This window comes from Epinephelus fuscoguttatus, linkage group LG8 (genome assembly GCF_011397635.1).
Source record: "Epinephelus fuscoguttatus linkage group LG8, E.fuscoguttatus.final_Chr_v1".
Taxonomy (NCBI): domain Eukaryota; kingdom Metazoa; phylum Chordata; class Actinopteri; order Perciformes; family Serranidae; genus Epinephelus; species Epinephelus fuscoguttatus.
Window position 1 is genome coordinate 15,679,906 of NC_064759.1, and position 13,540 is coordinate 15,693,445.

General features: G+C 42.1%; 2 protein-coding genes and 1 long non-coding RNA gene across 3 annotated transcripts; 2 read left to right on the forward strand and 1 right to left on the reverse strand.

Moving 5' to 3' along the window:
- Positions 1-271: 271 nt before the first annotated feature.
- On the reverse strand, positions 272-9,639 carry LOC125893179 (uncharacterized). The gene is made up of 3 exons (XR_007449839.1): positions 8,918-9,639; positions 1,089-1,243; positions 272-404 (listed from the first exon to the last, which is right to left on the reverse strand). It is a non-coding gene; the product is annotated as an uncharacterized LOC125893179 (long non-coding RNA).
- wu:fj39g12 (C-type natriuretic peptide-like) lies at positions 1,126-2,261 on the forward strand. The gene is made up of 2 exons (XM_049583726.1): positions 1,126-1,251; positions 1,467-2,261. The coding sequence occupies exons 1-2, from the start codon at positions 1,153-1,155 to the stop codon at positions 1,761-1,763; spliced, it is 396 nt and encodes a 131-aa protein (XP_049439683.1). The 5' UTR covers positions 1,126-1,152; the 3' UTR covers positions 1,764-2,261.
- On the forward strand, positions 7,281-13,525 carry gapdh (glyceraldehyde-3-phosphate dehydrogenase). Its single transcript, XM_049583698.1, has 12 exons — positions 7,281-7,394; positions 7,879-7,924; positions 9,648-9,747; positions 10,101-10,207; positions 10,752-10,842; positions 10,962-11,077; positions 11,178-11,259; positions 11,366-11,517; positions 11,616-11,694; positions 12,421-12,504; positions 12,943-13,040; positions 13,128-13,525. The coding sequence occupies exons 2-12, from the start codon at positions 7,902-7,904 to the stop codon at positions 13,195-13,197; spliced, it is 1,002 nt and encodes a 333-aa protein (XP_049439655.1). The 5' UTR covers positions 7,281-7,394; positions 7,879-7,901; the 3' UTR covers positions 13,198-13,525.
- The last annotated feature ends 15 nt before the right edge of the window (positions 13,526-13,540 follow it).

Below are 13,540 nucleotides of genomic sequence, written 5' to 3' on the forward strand. Positions count from 1 at the left end.
TTGATAAGGCATTAGCGGGCATGCCCTTTGACCTTGCTTTGTGCAGCACAGTTTGGCTCACAGAGTGCACACAGTCACCTTGGCAATGACAATCACTCTCTCCGAGGCTATGACATCACTCCAAAGAAAAAGGAGATGAGGAGGAGGAAGATGGGGTGGGAGGGGAGGGGGGGGGTCGTCTCTGGCTCTACAAAACCTCTGCAGCATCCCAGCTGATGCCCCAACATTCAGCTTCTGCCAAGAGGACAGACGCAAGAGGAAGAAAAAAAACCCCACCATCCTTTCAATTCCATCACAGAGCGAGGAGTAGGAGGAGTCAGCCGGGTGAGATAGTGATGCTCCCTGCAGGTGCCAACAAGTGAGAGGTAGCCGAGAGACCGAGAACCAGGGAGATGGAGAAGAGTCTGTGAGAGGACAAGAAGACACACAGAGCTCTGAGACAAACCACACAACAGGTGAGCATTCTTAAACTTATCTTTTTAACTAGTCAGATATTATGTTATATTCTTTATTTTATACTTATTATCCACTGGAATAGTTTCTCCCAGAGTGAAGGAAGGAGAATCACAGTGAAGACTGGGTATAGCTACGAATGGAGTTCTTTTAGTCATTATTATCAACAGGTTACCACCTAACTTGAGACACTTATCGACCCATAAATTCAAAATTATTACATGCAGAAGAAAATGTTCTCTTAAATGAATGAAAAAACTTGATGTAGTTATAATATATAATAAATGTATCCCGATTCTGTCTTTTCTAACTCATATGTTTTGCTGGTTTAATCTAGAAAAAAAAGCCTAACCAGAGACGGGGGCTGCAAATTAGCTCCGGTCGGATGCCCTATATACATTTCATTTGTTGCATTTCTTATCTGTGTTTAACAGTGTTTTTCTGTATGTTGAATATACAAGTATGTGTAAAAATCCAAGAAGACACCGATGGAGGATTGGTTAGTGTCTGGAAAGACTACTCACATCATTTTCCAGCAGATATTTCTTAAAACTATTATTTTATAAAGAGTGTGAATGTATTTTAGTGCTTTTGCATAAATTATTTGCATTTCTAAATTCATTTCTTTATCTTACAGTTGCAGCCAGTGCATTTTCAGTCCTCCTGCTCCAGTTTTTCCTGTCCATCCTCTCTGCTGCCATGCTGTGTCCTGTGCTGCTTTGTGCCACTCTGCTCCTCCTGACACCTCTGGAGATGACCGAGGCTCGCGCTCTGCACCCCTCTCCTGATGCTGTGCAGGTATGGAGGGGGGGAGGAGGGAGGATAAAAGAGGAAGAAAAGAGTGGATTGAGGAGAATTCAGAGTGGATGACGGAGATGAGAGAATAGTGCAGAAGGAGGGGAGGGAGAGCAGGACAGAATAAGAGGAGAGTAATGAAATGTATCGCTGATTGAATTATTCTCCTTCGTACACTCCCTGACAATTAAATTGAATCTATTTTTCCTCCTCTGTAGTTCATGGAGCAGTTTCTGGAGCGCTACAATGACCTTTTGACCCTGGACGACCTGGAGAACCTGTTGAACAGCCAACCAGAGGAGCAGTCCACCTTCTCCTCAGGGGCCAAAGCGGCAGAGTACCCCAAATGGGCTGATGCACAAACACAGGCTGAGACCCCCTGGCTGCGTCTGCTGAAGGGTGCTCTGGCCAATCAGAAGAGAGCAGAACCAGACCGGTCACGGAGGGGATGGAACCGAGGGTGCTTTGGCCTGAAACTGGATCGGATCGGGTCCATGAGCGGACTGGGCTGTTAGTGCAGAGAGAATAAAGACTGATGACATCCTTCTTAGAGTATCATAAGGAAAAACACACATGCAAAGGCGTTCACGTGCACTGAAGGGTGTTTACATGCGTGTAGACTACATGTAGTATGGTGTAAACTTGCAGCGTTGCTAATGTGGTTTCATCCAGCGTAGATCAGATGCTTCACACTGTTGTGGCTGTTTTAACAGAGCAGCTGTAGTTTATTCCACGTGTAAGTATTAAACTGAATATTATGTGAGCTATATTTACATCAGATGATCATCTTTAATTGTTCAGCTTGTTTTTTTAATTCTTTTAAGTAAATTGGCACTTTATGTATTTCCAGCATTTGTCTTCGTACAGTTAATGTGATTAGACAGTTGTTAAATTTGTGGCTGGGGTTCATGTGTAAAATCGGGTCTAATGGACGTAGAAATTAAAAAATGATGGCACCTGTGATTCCTGCTGATTATTTTTGTTTACTTATGATTTGCATGAATAAATGGATTTGACATTTGTGGTGTTCTGCTTTTTGCTCAGAGAAATTCACTTTCACTCTCCTAAATCCCAGTTTGCTAACTGACATGCCTCATCTCAGTGTGTCTTCAAATTCTTCTGACAGACATTTTTAAAGGGGTAGTTCACCCCCAAATCAAAATTACATATTTTTTCCTCTTCACTGTTGTGCATTTATCAACCTAGACTAGATTGGTTTGGTTCTGTAAATATAATATGTCATACTTTTCCTGAATATTATGGAATTGGATGGCAATTGACCCTTTGCTAAGTCCCGCCCCCAGACACAGACTAGCCAATCATAATGTAGCATTGGGCCGGCTCAGACCAGGGTCCGACAGCAACACAGCTGTGCTCCATTGACTCTAATGCGATCGTTTCAGATTTCCTTCATTTTCAGGCTGGTTTTATGGATTTGGAGCTAAATGTTGTGCCTGGGGCACGTCGTGTATTAATGATACTCATTACCTGGAGAGGTTGGAAAAACATATATGTTTCTTCCCTGTTCCGAAACCAAAATCAAACCCTGACAAGTGTAGGGTTAGCTAGCTAGCTAGCTACTGAAGATATAGCCTACTGAATGTGCTGCTTTTTAATAATTATAACAGTGAAACAAAGACCGATCCTGCTGTACAGGAACTAGTGAAGGGAAGCAGGGCAACTTTACTGATATTCAACCAGCTCTGTGTCATCACTGTGTGCAGATGAACATTGTTTGGTGTCTGGTGGTGATGATGCCTTTTTGTGTCTGATGTCTTTTTGACCTGTTGTTGCTACTGAGTCAGTTTGACATCCTGGATATATCCTTCAAACACAGACTGTAGACCCCTCTGTCTGCTTCTCTCTGCAATCACTGTTTCATTTTTCCAAAAAATATGATAATATTTCTTCAGGAAGCGCAGTTAGTTACACAGTGGGCTCTATGCTTACTCCGACAGCTTGTCGGATCATCACAAAGGGGCGGGGCTTAGCAGTGGTCAATTGGCTTGTGGTGCTCAAAGCACACAAAAACACTTGATTAACTCTACAGCAATGTCTCTTTTCAGAAATCATGACCTGGTTACTCAAGATAATCTACAGACCTTGTTGTGAGCAGTTTCCTGTAGGAACTACTTTCTCTCTACCAAACTACACCTAGTAGCCTAAGTGTATCACTGTACAGAGGGAAGTGTGCATCTACTGCCAGTTCATCTAGCCCCACTGAGGTAGCTGATGTTACAGCTCAGCTGAGGAGGATGCCATTAATGTTTACACCTTGCGCTGTCACAACCTTCTAATTCATGAGTAGATGCGCGCTTCCTTCTGCGTGGCGGTACGATTGACGGGTGTAATTCTGTCGAAGGAAAATAGTTCCTACATGCACCTGCTAAAACCAAGGTCTGTCAATAATCTTGAGTAACTTGGTCATGATTTCTGAAAAGAGACATTGTTATTGAGTTTTTCAGGTTTTTTGTTTGTGCGCTTTAAGCCCCACAACCCAAGTAGCATCTAGTTCCATTATCCTCGAGAGAAGGCAGACATTCAGCAACTCACACCAAAACACTCTGGATTGATAAGTAGCACCACAAGTATGAGGAAAAACTTGTATTTTTGATTTGGGGTGAACTGTCCCTTTAAACTCTTATAGGATATGGCCACTTCAGAATGAAAATACATCATGTGGACAAGAAGTCCAGTGTAGTTTTTAATCCACAAAACTCGTCTGGGGTATCGGAGGCCATTTCCTTTAATGCTTTATTAAATCTTCTAATGCCTGTTGGAAGAAATTACATTTCTTCCCCCATTGTTCTGGAGTGTTGGTGGCCAATCTTAATAACAACTGTATGTAAGATCCTCTACTGCCTCTAAAACTGGTTTCATTCTTGCAACAAAGCCAAGTTCCTGAGGCAAAAATATTGAATCACTCTACAGGGAAACGGAAATGAATATTTTGGCATCTTTGTCAGATAATCTCATATGTCTCACCAGATATTTATAAAATATGTATACATAAATATGATTCGGTTTAGCACTCTATGTACGAGGAATGTGCCCAGTTTGAGGACAAGACATGAATTCCCTTAAACTAAGGGGCAATCCACAAAAGTCCACGATGAAGAAAGGATCGAACTGAGAGTCTGTAAACTGACGAAACAATTGACCTTATTTTCACTTTCCTTGTTAGTTCCATGTTAGACTCTCTGGTTACACTGGTCAGTAGGGTGTGTCCGATCTAACCCCACTTCCTTTGATCTCCATGTGTTTCTAGTGGTTTATTTCTCCTACAGACCTTCGTTTCTGATGGCGTGAAGTATCTTCAAGATGGTTCTTACTCTCTTACTTGTTTCTGAACCATGGAGCAGAACCAACCTAACGCTGAACATCCCGAATTTGGTGTTTTGGCATATTTCCTTCGAGTTCCAGATGGATGTCACTGTAACAAAAGCATCTGTCCCTCTGTCTTTGCCCACAACACTTCAGAGGAAGGTGAGGGTGTAAATGTCTTCTAGCTCTGCTCCCTCTAAGAAAGCTCCAGAATAACAACTAAATGGACCTTGAGGCGATATTGTTTTTTGTCAATTGCTGCTTCCTTGTAAACTGTTTTTTTTTTAATCAGGTTTTGCAGTTTTTACAGGACATAACACAGAAACACTTTCAGAGCCATATATCATAATTGTCATACAATGTTGCAGACATTCAAGCACAAAACTATAGGAGAACAAAATAATGTATGGATTTAAATGAGGTTACGAGGAGTTAAAAGGCAGCATTCACTAAGTAGGCTTTCTAGGGGTCCCAAATCCTTGAGAACAGGTCTGTTTTGCCACTGAGTGAATATCGGATCCTCTCTAAGCTCAATATCAATAGGTCTCTAACCCAGTATCTAAATGGTGGCGTGTCAGGGGATTTCTGGTTTAGCAGAATAACCCTTCCAGCATTAAGTGTAGTGAGGGCTACTGCCCCACGCTGGGATCCAGACAGTGGTGAGCTCACTGGTAAGACTCCAAAAAGAACAATACATCTATCTGGGGGTGTTTTTGTTTTGTGAAAATGCATGTGTTTGGGAAGAACTGACCACACAACTGGACAAAAGAGACTTGGATTATACCGCACGTGTTGAAACAAATGTTTTGTTGGAGTTTTGCTGTTGTTAAACATGGTCTCCAATCAATTAATAAATCAATATGTTTGCCGTTATCTGTAGAGGCATTCAAGAGGAAGTTTTATTCACTAATTCAAGGTAACATGGCACAGCTGATTTCCAAATGGCCATTTTGTGAGTGAAGTATTCATTTAAGTAGACAGGTGTTTCCATTGCATCACTAGATGGCAGTCTCACTCCATTATGTGTTTATTTGTTTCTCTCCCCACAGAGTCGCCCTCTGGACTTTGTTCTGGACTGAACAGGACACAAGTTGTAAAAATCTAGTGAAAGAGCAGCCATTTTATATGAAGACATGCCTGCGACTGTGCAGAGATCACCAAACTGCAACCCATACATGCTGTTAGTGCACTTCCTGATTAAACAAACTTGAATAAAGAATACAGAATTTACTGAAATGCTGCAGTGAGTTTGTTAAAATGGTGTTGTAATTATACATGTAATTGATTTCCTTTTTTTTGTTCATTTTTCAACTTCCGGTGACCCTGCTGCCGGACAAAATGATCAGTTCCAATGATATTTTATTCCATGACTGCTCGCACTCCTCTCTGTTGCTGCAGAGTTTGGCTGTCATGATAGAAAGAACATGTGATCTGTGTGAGGCAGCATTTACAGTACTGAGAGTATAAAATGGATCGAGTGTTGATTAGCCAGCGTCTAATCTTAGCCTGACCTTTACTTCCCCTCTTTGACCTTAAGCTGCAAAGCAGAGGCCAAGACTGGCATCCACTCTGGGGTTGTGGTAGTTCAGCTATGCTCGGACAACTGGACCGTGGCCATAAAACACACCAGCACTCTCCAGTAGGTGCAGAGCTACATGTCTGTTAGCCTGCTGCAATATGTGTTATAATAGAAGCACACAATCTGCTGAGGTGGAAAATGCACGTTACTGATTGTTATCTTTGGTCCAGTTAGATTTGTAATGTGTTGCATGTCCGGTGTGTGCAGTGATGCCATGCTGTGGGTAAGGTTTCAATTCTCTGTCATGACTGCCCACGGGTGAGGCCTCAGTGTGCAGCCAGGGAGAATCTTCCTACAGGATTCAACTTAAATGGCCTCCTGGTTTAAACTGACACCCTCATTCTTCTGATTTAACATATTTATATCGTCCTCCGGAGTGCTTTCTTTTCAAATGCCAACTCTGCTGCTGGACAAAGGAGTCAAAACAAGCTCTGACATGTCCAGACCCTGTTGTATTCTGTCTACAATGGATATTAGAAAGGAAATTTAATTTTGCAGCAAAACAAACACATTGCCAAGACTTTAAGTGTAGCGGTTTAATTCAGATTCAGACCGCCTCTTTTTTTTTTTTTGCATTCAGATTCTGTCATTTTTAAATAACCTGACATGAACTCAGACTGAAGATGCCTCCTTTGCACATGCGTAATGATCCTGTGTTCATGCTGACTAACTAAAGTCCTGCTGAGGAGATGGAGAGTCAGAGGCAGAAGTGTGGCTACAGAGTGTGAAAGGGTCATGGTCTTTGGACATTAAATGTCACAGTCTGGAAGACAGAGATTTGATCCCCTGTCCGCTCTTTCTGTGTCTCCGTGTGGCTGTATTCACTGAGAAGGTCAGCGAGGGACCCCTCTCTTTTTTCAGTCCACCATCCGAGGCCTTTAATATCTGAGTATCTATATCCAGACGGGGGAGGTGGGAACATAGGGAAGGCTTCATGATGCTGGATCTGCTTAAGTGATGTCAAACTAAACAAAAGTATGCCAGAGCTTTTTGTTCCCACAATTAGCAGCAGAAATGGGATGAAGAGAGGGAAGTTTCTAGAGTGTTTGAAGCTGCAAAGGCCAGCTTGCATGTCTCTGTGCAGGCTGACGACCTTGACATTCAGAAGGGGCGGGGCGAGGAGCACTGGCCATTGAGGGGGGCGTGGCTTTAAACTCGGTCAATCATAAAACCACGCAGCTAAACTTTGCTCTTCCCCACTCACACCTGGAGTCGCAAGACAGACTGAGGCTTCTCACAAACGGTAAATGCCTTGTATTACTCAGTGATTTCAGCCAGAGGGGCTCAGGGAGCTCAGCAACAGGCTGCACCACTCAATTTAGATCACCTGGGGACAGTCTGAACGAGCTTGATTGGACTTAATTTGATCATATACTTTAAACAAATTGCTTTATACTTTTGTTTTAAATGTAATTATTGCTGCTTCTGAAGATGCAAAGCTGATTTTCAGGTCACGCATTCAGTTTGTACACCTGCTGGGAAAGGCCTGGTTTGTAGCTGCAGATTTACCCTGGCCTTCAGTTGGACTGTGGTCACAGATAGCTTATCAGTGGAATCAGTGGAAACTTTTGCATTAAACTTCTTTGCTTATCTCAGCGCCCAATCTTGCAGACTGTCTGTCATTAAGTGCAGGCTAATATATGGCATCATAAATGTTGGTTTATCAGTGTTTAACAGGATGCGTTATTCTCCCTCTTCCTGTCTTCTGCCCTCATTTCTCCCTCCAGAGGACTAAGACAACACAGGCAACATGGTGAAAGTTGGAATCAATGGGTAAGAGCTCATTTTCAGCCGATTACCAAATAAGCAACACCGTGTGCTCTCTGCACCCACTACTCACAATGCCACACCCCTCTCGTCTGTGCACTCATTTTGTTTCAACACTGGGGTGGGTGGACTTGTGAAATGGAGGCTTGGGGAGTCATCTGCCAGAAAAACCTGAGCATCAAACACTTAATTTCCTGCATTCTGGAGACTTAAAGCACCATTTGAGCCTTTTCTGCACCAATTTATGATGTAACAGTCAAATTAAAGTCCTCTGCTACTTTCATGCTGAGGGGACATATGCACATGTTCTAAACATCAAGAGGGGCATGTTCCCTGCACCCCACAAATCTATGTGTGCATTTAACAGTGATTTACTGTAATGGCGGCCTTGGTTCAACTTCAAAATGCACTATCTGTGCTTCTTAAATTGTTTGTTTGCACATAAAGACTTTGCAAATATGACACATTCACATACAGATTTTTACCTACATATTTATTTTAGCTAAACGCTCCAAAAAGACCTTTACTACAAGAGCTCAAAGCAAGGCTACTACAGAAGAAAAATAAGTTTCAAGTATAGAGATGACAGACAATATGTCCCCTTCAATTCCACAAACAAGCACCTCTGTATCTAAATGCGAATGTAGACACATAACCAGGGCAGGGAAGATGTTCAGTCCAGTAGGATATGAGTGAATAACTGAATTATTTTGGAAAAATTAGGTAACAATGAGTGCTGAAATGAGTATTTTATGAATTAAAAAAAAAAAAAAAAAAAAAGTTTTTGGAAGCTGGGATACTTCAGAAGAATCTGCAGCCTTTATGGCCCTCAGTATGGAGCAATACCTCCCTTATAAAATCTGTTTCTCAGTCTTCTTCAAATGATTAAATGAGCCCAAACTGTAGTTTCTTCTGCATTTTAGTTCACTGTGACACCAGACAGCAGCTGAGGAAGACCAGTGTTTTGTAATGAACATGCACAGATGCACATACACATACCTATGACCAGTCACCCGGCCGTTCTCATGTTTTCCTGTGAACGTTGACCTCTCAGCAGATAACACCCTGAACAGGGACTTCAGCATGACGGTCATTCAACAGGGGATGTTGTTCCGACTGCAACAAGTGGAAGAGGACCTGCGTAACTTAAATGTTATTGATCGCACATAATGTGACGTTAAAGTCCTCCCTATCTGTTTCATTATCTCTCTGCTCGTCGTCCTCTGTCTCCCCACCCCCAGTGTCTGAGGACAGAGTGTATCTGTTGCCAGGATTTTGGACCCATGGTTAAAAAGTAACTCAGCTGCTGATCAAACAGTGCACTGCCGCCACCAGGATTACCACATTAGAGGTTCATTTCAACTTTAGCCCCCAGAGAGGAGAGCGTTGGCTGTGCAACACACGTACACACCCCTCTCTGCCCCTCCTCCTGAACCCTGCCCTTTCTTCAGCTATGGTTTCAGGTCACCTGGAGACTTTGTGTCCCACACAAAGGAACAAAGCTACAACAGTGGTGTGAAGTAGACCATGCTTTGGTTGAACTCCATGTCAGAAACACAATTTAACTTATTTATGACTGATTTTCAGAGATCATTTCAACCTGGAGCTTCATCTCACTGTAAATCTGAGACATGAGCGATCACATTATCCAGTGACTTTGGTCAGGGTTACATGGTGTCACAGCACCATCTAGAGGCCAGACTAAGAAACAGCACTGTTTGCTTTGCAGATTCGGCCGCATCGGTCGTCTGGTGACCCGTGCTGCCTTCCATTCCAAGAAGGTGGAGATTGTGGCGATCAATGACCCTTTCATCGACCTGGAGTACATGGTAAGGGAGGAGGGTTGCCTAAAATTACCACCATTAACAAACTTTAGGTGATAGTTTGTGGCTTTTTCAATTATTTTTGAAGCTTGGGAAGCTATTAAAAATCTGTGAAAGATGAAAGCAGTGATGAGTATGCTGAATTTAAAATGAGCAAAATATTTGTACATGTCATTTCCATCCAGGTGAGGAGAGTGCATTCATTTGGCAAATTGATATTGGGTCTATGCACACCGGCTAAATAACATTTTTGCAGTTGCTGTTATTTTTCATCTTCACATGTAAATTAATTTCAAACATCTTCTGCAGTTTTGGTGAAAACTCTCCCTCCTCATCTCACCTTCATGTTTCCTCTTTAGGTCTACATGTTCAAGTATGACTCCACCCATGGCCGCTTCAAGGGTGAGGTCAAGATTGAGGGTGACAAGCTGGTCATCGATGGACAGAAAATCTCTGTTTTCCACGAGTGAGTTCACACTTTTTTTTTTCTTGGTGGTTTATAATCACAAAATGAACATACATAAAAAATTCACAACCACATGAAAATGACCTTTTGAGCGTGAAACAAATCCCCCTTTAAAAAAACAAAATAAAAACAAAATTAAAGGTAGAAATATGTAGACAAGGAAATGAATTGATTTGTTCTTTAAAATAAGATATTGGATTAAAATATACACACAGGGACAGTGGAGCACTAATGGTTACGCTGCAATTTGTTTCCGATATGTATTCACACAAGGTCAGGTCTAACATTTGAGACATACACTTACACATTTAGTCCATTTCTCATTAAATGCATCCCCCTGGGTTCTTAGATATTTATCCTGCGTTCTCCATTCAGGTTTGAAAAATAATTTAGGTTAAAAAGACAAGTTTCTAGGATGCCATGGATTTTAATGTTTACTTACTTTTAATGTAAAACATTTCAGTTTATTAAATTTTCACACATTAACAAAAAAACATTCAGCACGTATTGTGAATGACTCCTTTTCTCTCTTCGTCTTTATTAGGAGGGACCCCGCCAACATCAAATGGGGTGATGCTGGTGCCCAGTACGTTGTGGAGTCCACTGGTGTGTTCACCACCATTGAGAAGGCCTCTGTACGTATCTCAGTCCAAGCTCTTGTGTGCTTATTAAAAAAAAAAAAAAAAAGAGAGACATGTAATATGCAATTGGCCCAAAGAGGACATAGATTAAATATTTTCATAACACACTGCAGGCTCACTTGAAGGGTGGTGCCAAGAGAGTCATCATCTCTGCACCCAGCGCTGATGCTCCCATGTTCGTCATGGGCGTCAACCACGAGAAGTATGACAAGTCCCTCCAGGTTGTCAGGTAAGTTTAGGTGGATCTTTATCATACAAAAATGTTTTAGCTGGTGCTTTTATTCTGAAAATCCTCCGTCAACCTATGCTGTTACTTTGCCTCTCCATAGCAACGCTTCCTGCACAACCAACTGCCTGGCCCCTCTGGCCAAGGTCATCCATGACAACTACGGCATCATTGAGGGTCTGATGGTGAGGAATAAACACTAAAACCAGATTTACAAAACACCACAAAGTTAGAGAGGGGGCTGAAGCCATATTCAAATCTCCTCCTCTTCTCTGTGTCTTTGTCCATCAGAGCACAGTTCATGCCATCACTGCCACCCAGAAGACCGTGGATGGTCCCTCCGGTAAGCTGTGGAGGGATGGCCGTGGTGCCAGCCAGAACATCATCCCCGCTTCTACTGGTGCTGCCAAAGCTGTCGGCAAGGTCATCCCTGAGCTCAACGGGTCAGTGCCAGGAACTTTATCATTGTATAGTATGTTACTGAATGACTCGCAATAAATCCAGTGAGTCTAGTTTGTTACTGTATTTTTGTATTTTACAGCAAGCTGACCGGCATGGCCTTCCGTGTCCCCACCCCCAACGTGTCCGTGGTTGACCTGACAGTCCGTCTGGAGAAACCCGTGAGTGACCGCAAACTAGATGCATTTACAACATTTAATGAATGAATTTTATTGTAAGTCTGGTAACATTTGATGTTTTTCTCACTTTGTACACATCTCATGAAAAGACCAAAAACTGCAATTAATTATTATTAACAATTAATTAAGTATTTCCTGTGTAAACTTCAGTATTTTGTCGATGGTAATGACTTAATTCCACTTACCCTGTCCTGCTGTTCGCTAACTAACACACAAAATGTGTGTTAATCCAAGGCTGAAAATAATCCCCAACAAATGGAACTATTTACTCCATTTGAGGAATATTTGCTCAAAATATTGGCCTTTCCTAGAAATGAAATTATATCGGAATCAGAAAAGGTTTTATTACCAAGTAGTTTTTCACTCACAAGAAATTTGCTGAGGATTTTTGGTGCATCCATAAAACATTAAACACATTAAGAGGAATAAAAATTAAGAAAGTACTGCAACACACAAGAACATAAAGACTAGAAATAATTACAATAAAAATATGACTAAGATACTTTTAGTAGTAGCAATAGGCTCAAAGTTTACAGACAGAAAGTATTGAGGGATTTATCATGGAATTTGTAGACCATAATAATTTTGGACTAACACCAGACTTGTCCTTTTTAATTATCTTAGTGAGTGTTTACATAACAATAAAATAATAATGCTATAGTAATAAAAAATAGCAGAAATAATTATTTAATTTATTTTTCTCAACAGGCCAAATACGACGACATCAAGAAGGTTGTTAAGGCTGCAGCTGATGGACCCATGAAGGGCATTCTGGGATACACAGAACACCAGGTATGTGTTTGTCTTGTAACAAACACACACAGATTTTTTTGGGGGGCCTTTATTTGATAGGACAGCTATAGCACGGAAAGGGGGAGAGACTGGGCAGAGGGTTTAGACATGCAGCAAAAGGCCGTGAGTTCGGCTCAAACCTGCGGTCGCTGCAGCCGGGACATAGCCTTTGTACACTGGGTGTCTGCTCCACCAGGTGAGCTAGTGGGCGCCCCGTAACACATTTTTGAAGAGATGCTATGCAGGACCTGCCAGATAAGGTGAACGATATTGCCAGTGAAAGTGAAAGCCAACACCAGCTTTGTCCACTTGGCATTTTGCCTTGTTATTTTTGCATCAGCGTAGTGTCTGCAGATTTTGCACAGTATACCATTTCTTTAAAAAGCGTTTGTCCATCAGTATTCTTGTTTACGAGGCATCCTCTCCACTCTCTTGCAGGTTGTCTCCACAGACTTCAATGGTGACACCCACTCCTCCATCTTTGATGGTGGCGCTGGCATCGCCCTCAACGACAACTTTGTCAAGCTGGTCTCATGGTACGCCTTCAGCATGTATCGCCTGTCATTTCCAAAGATCTGTTCCCAGTGATGCATGTTGACTCCTTTTTCTTGCCTCTGAACCAGGTATGACAACGAGTTCGGATATAGCAACCGTGTCTGCGACCTGATGGCCCACATGGCCTCCAAGGAGTAAAGCAACCAGCCAGCCGCTCGTCACTGCACTATGCCACATCACCCACATTCTCCTGACACCTGAGTTATACATGCACAATAAGAGGTTGTGTCATTTATGACTCTGCCTGGTTCCTTCAAATAGTCGACCCTCATCAGATGCCTGAGGAAAGGTCCCACAGAGAGCAAACGAAAAAGATTTCAATTGGTGACCAATTACTTTTTTGTATTTGTTAAAATTCCCTGTTCTGTTCTTGTGTGAGATGGAGTGGAGGTGTGAGAGTCTTTGCCTGTCTGTAGTGCTGAAGTATTGCAGACAGTCGTTAAATAAAGTCCTCTGTTTGTGAGAATCACGCCATCCTTTT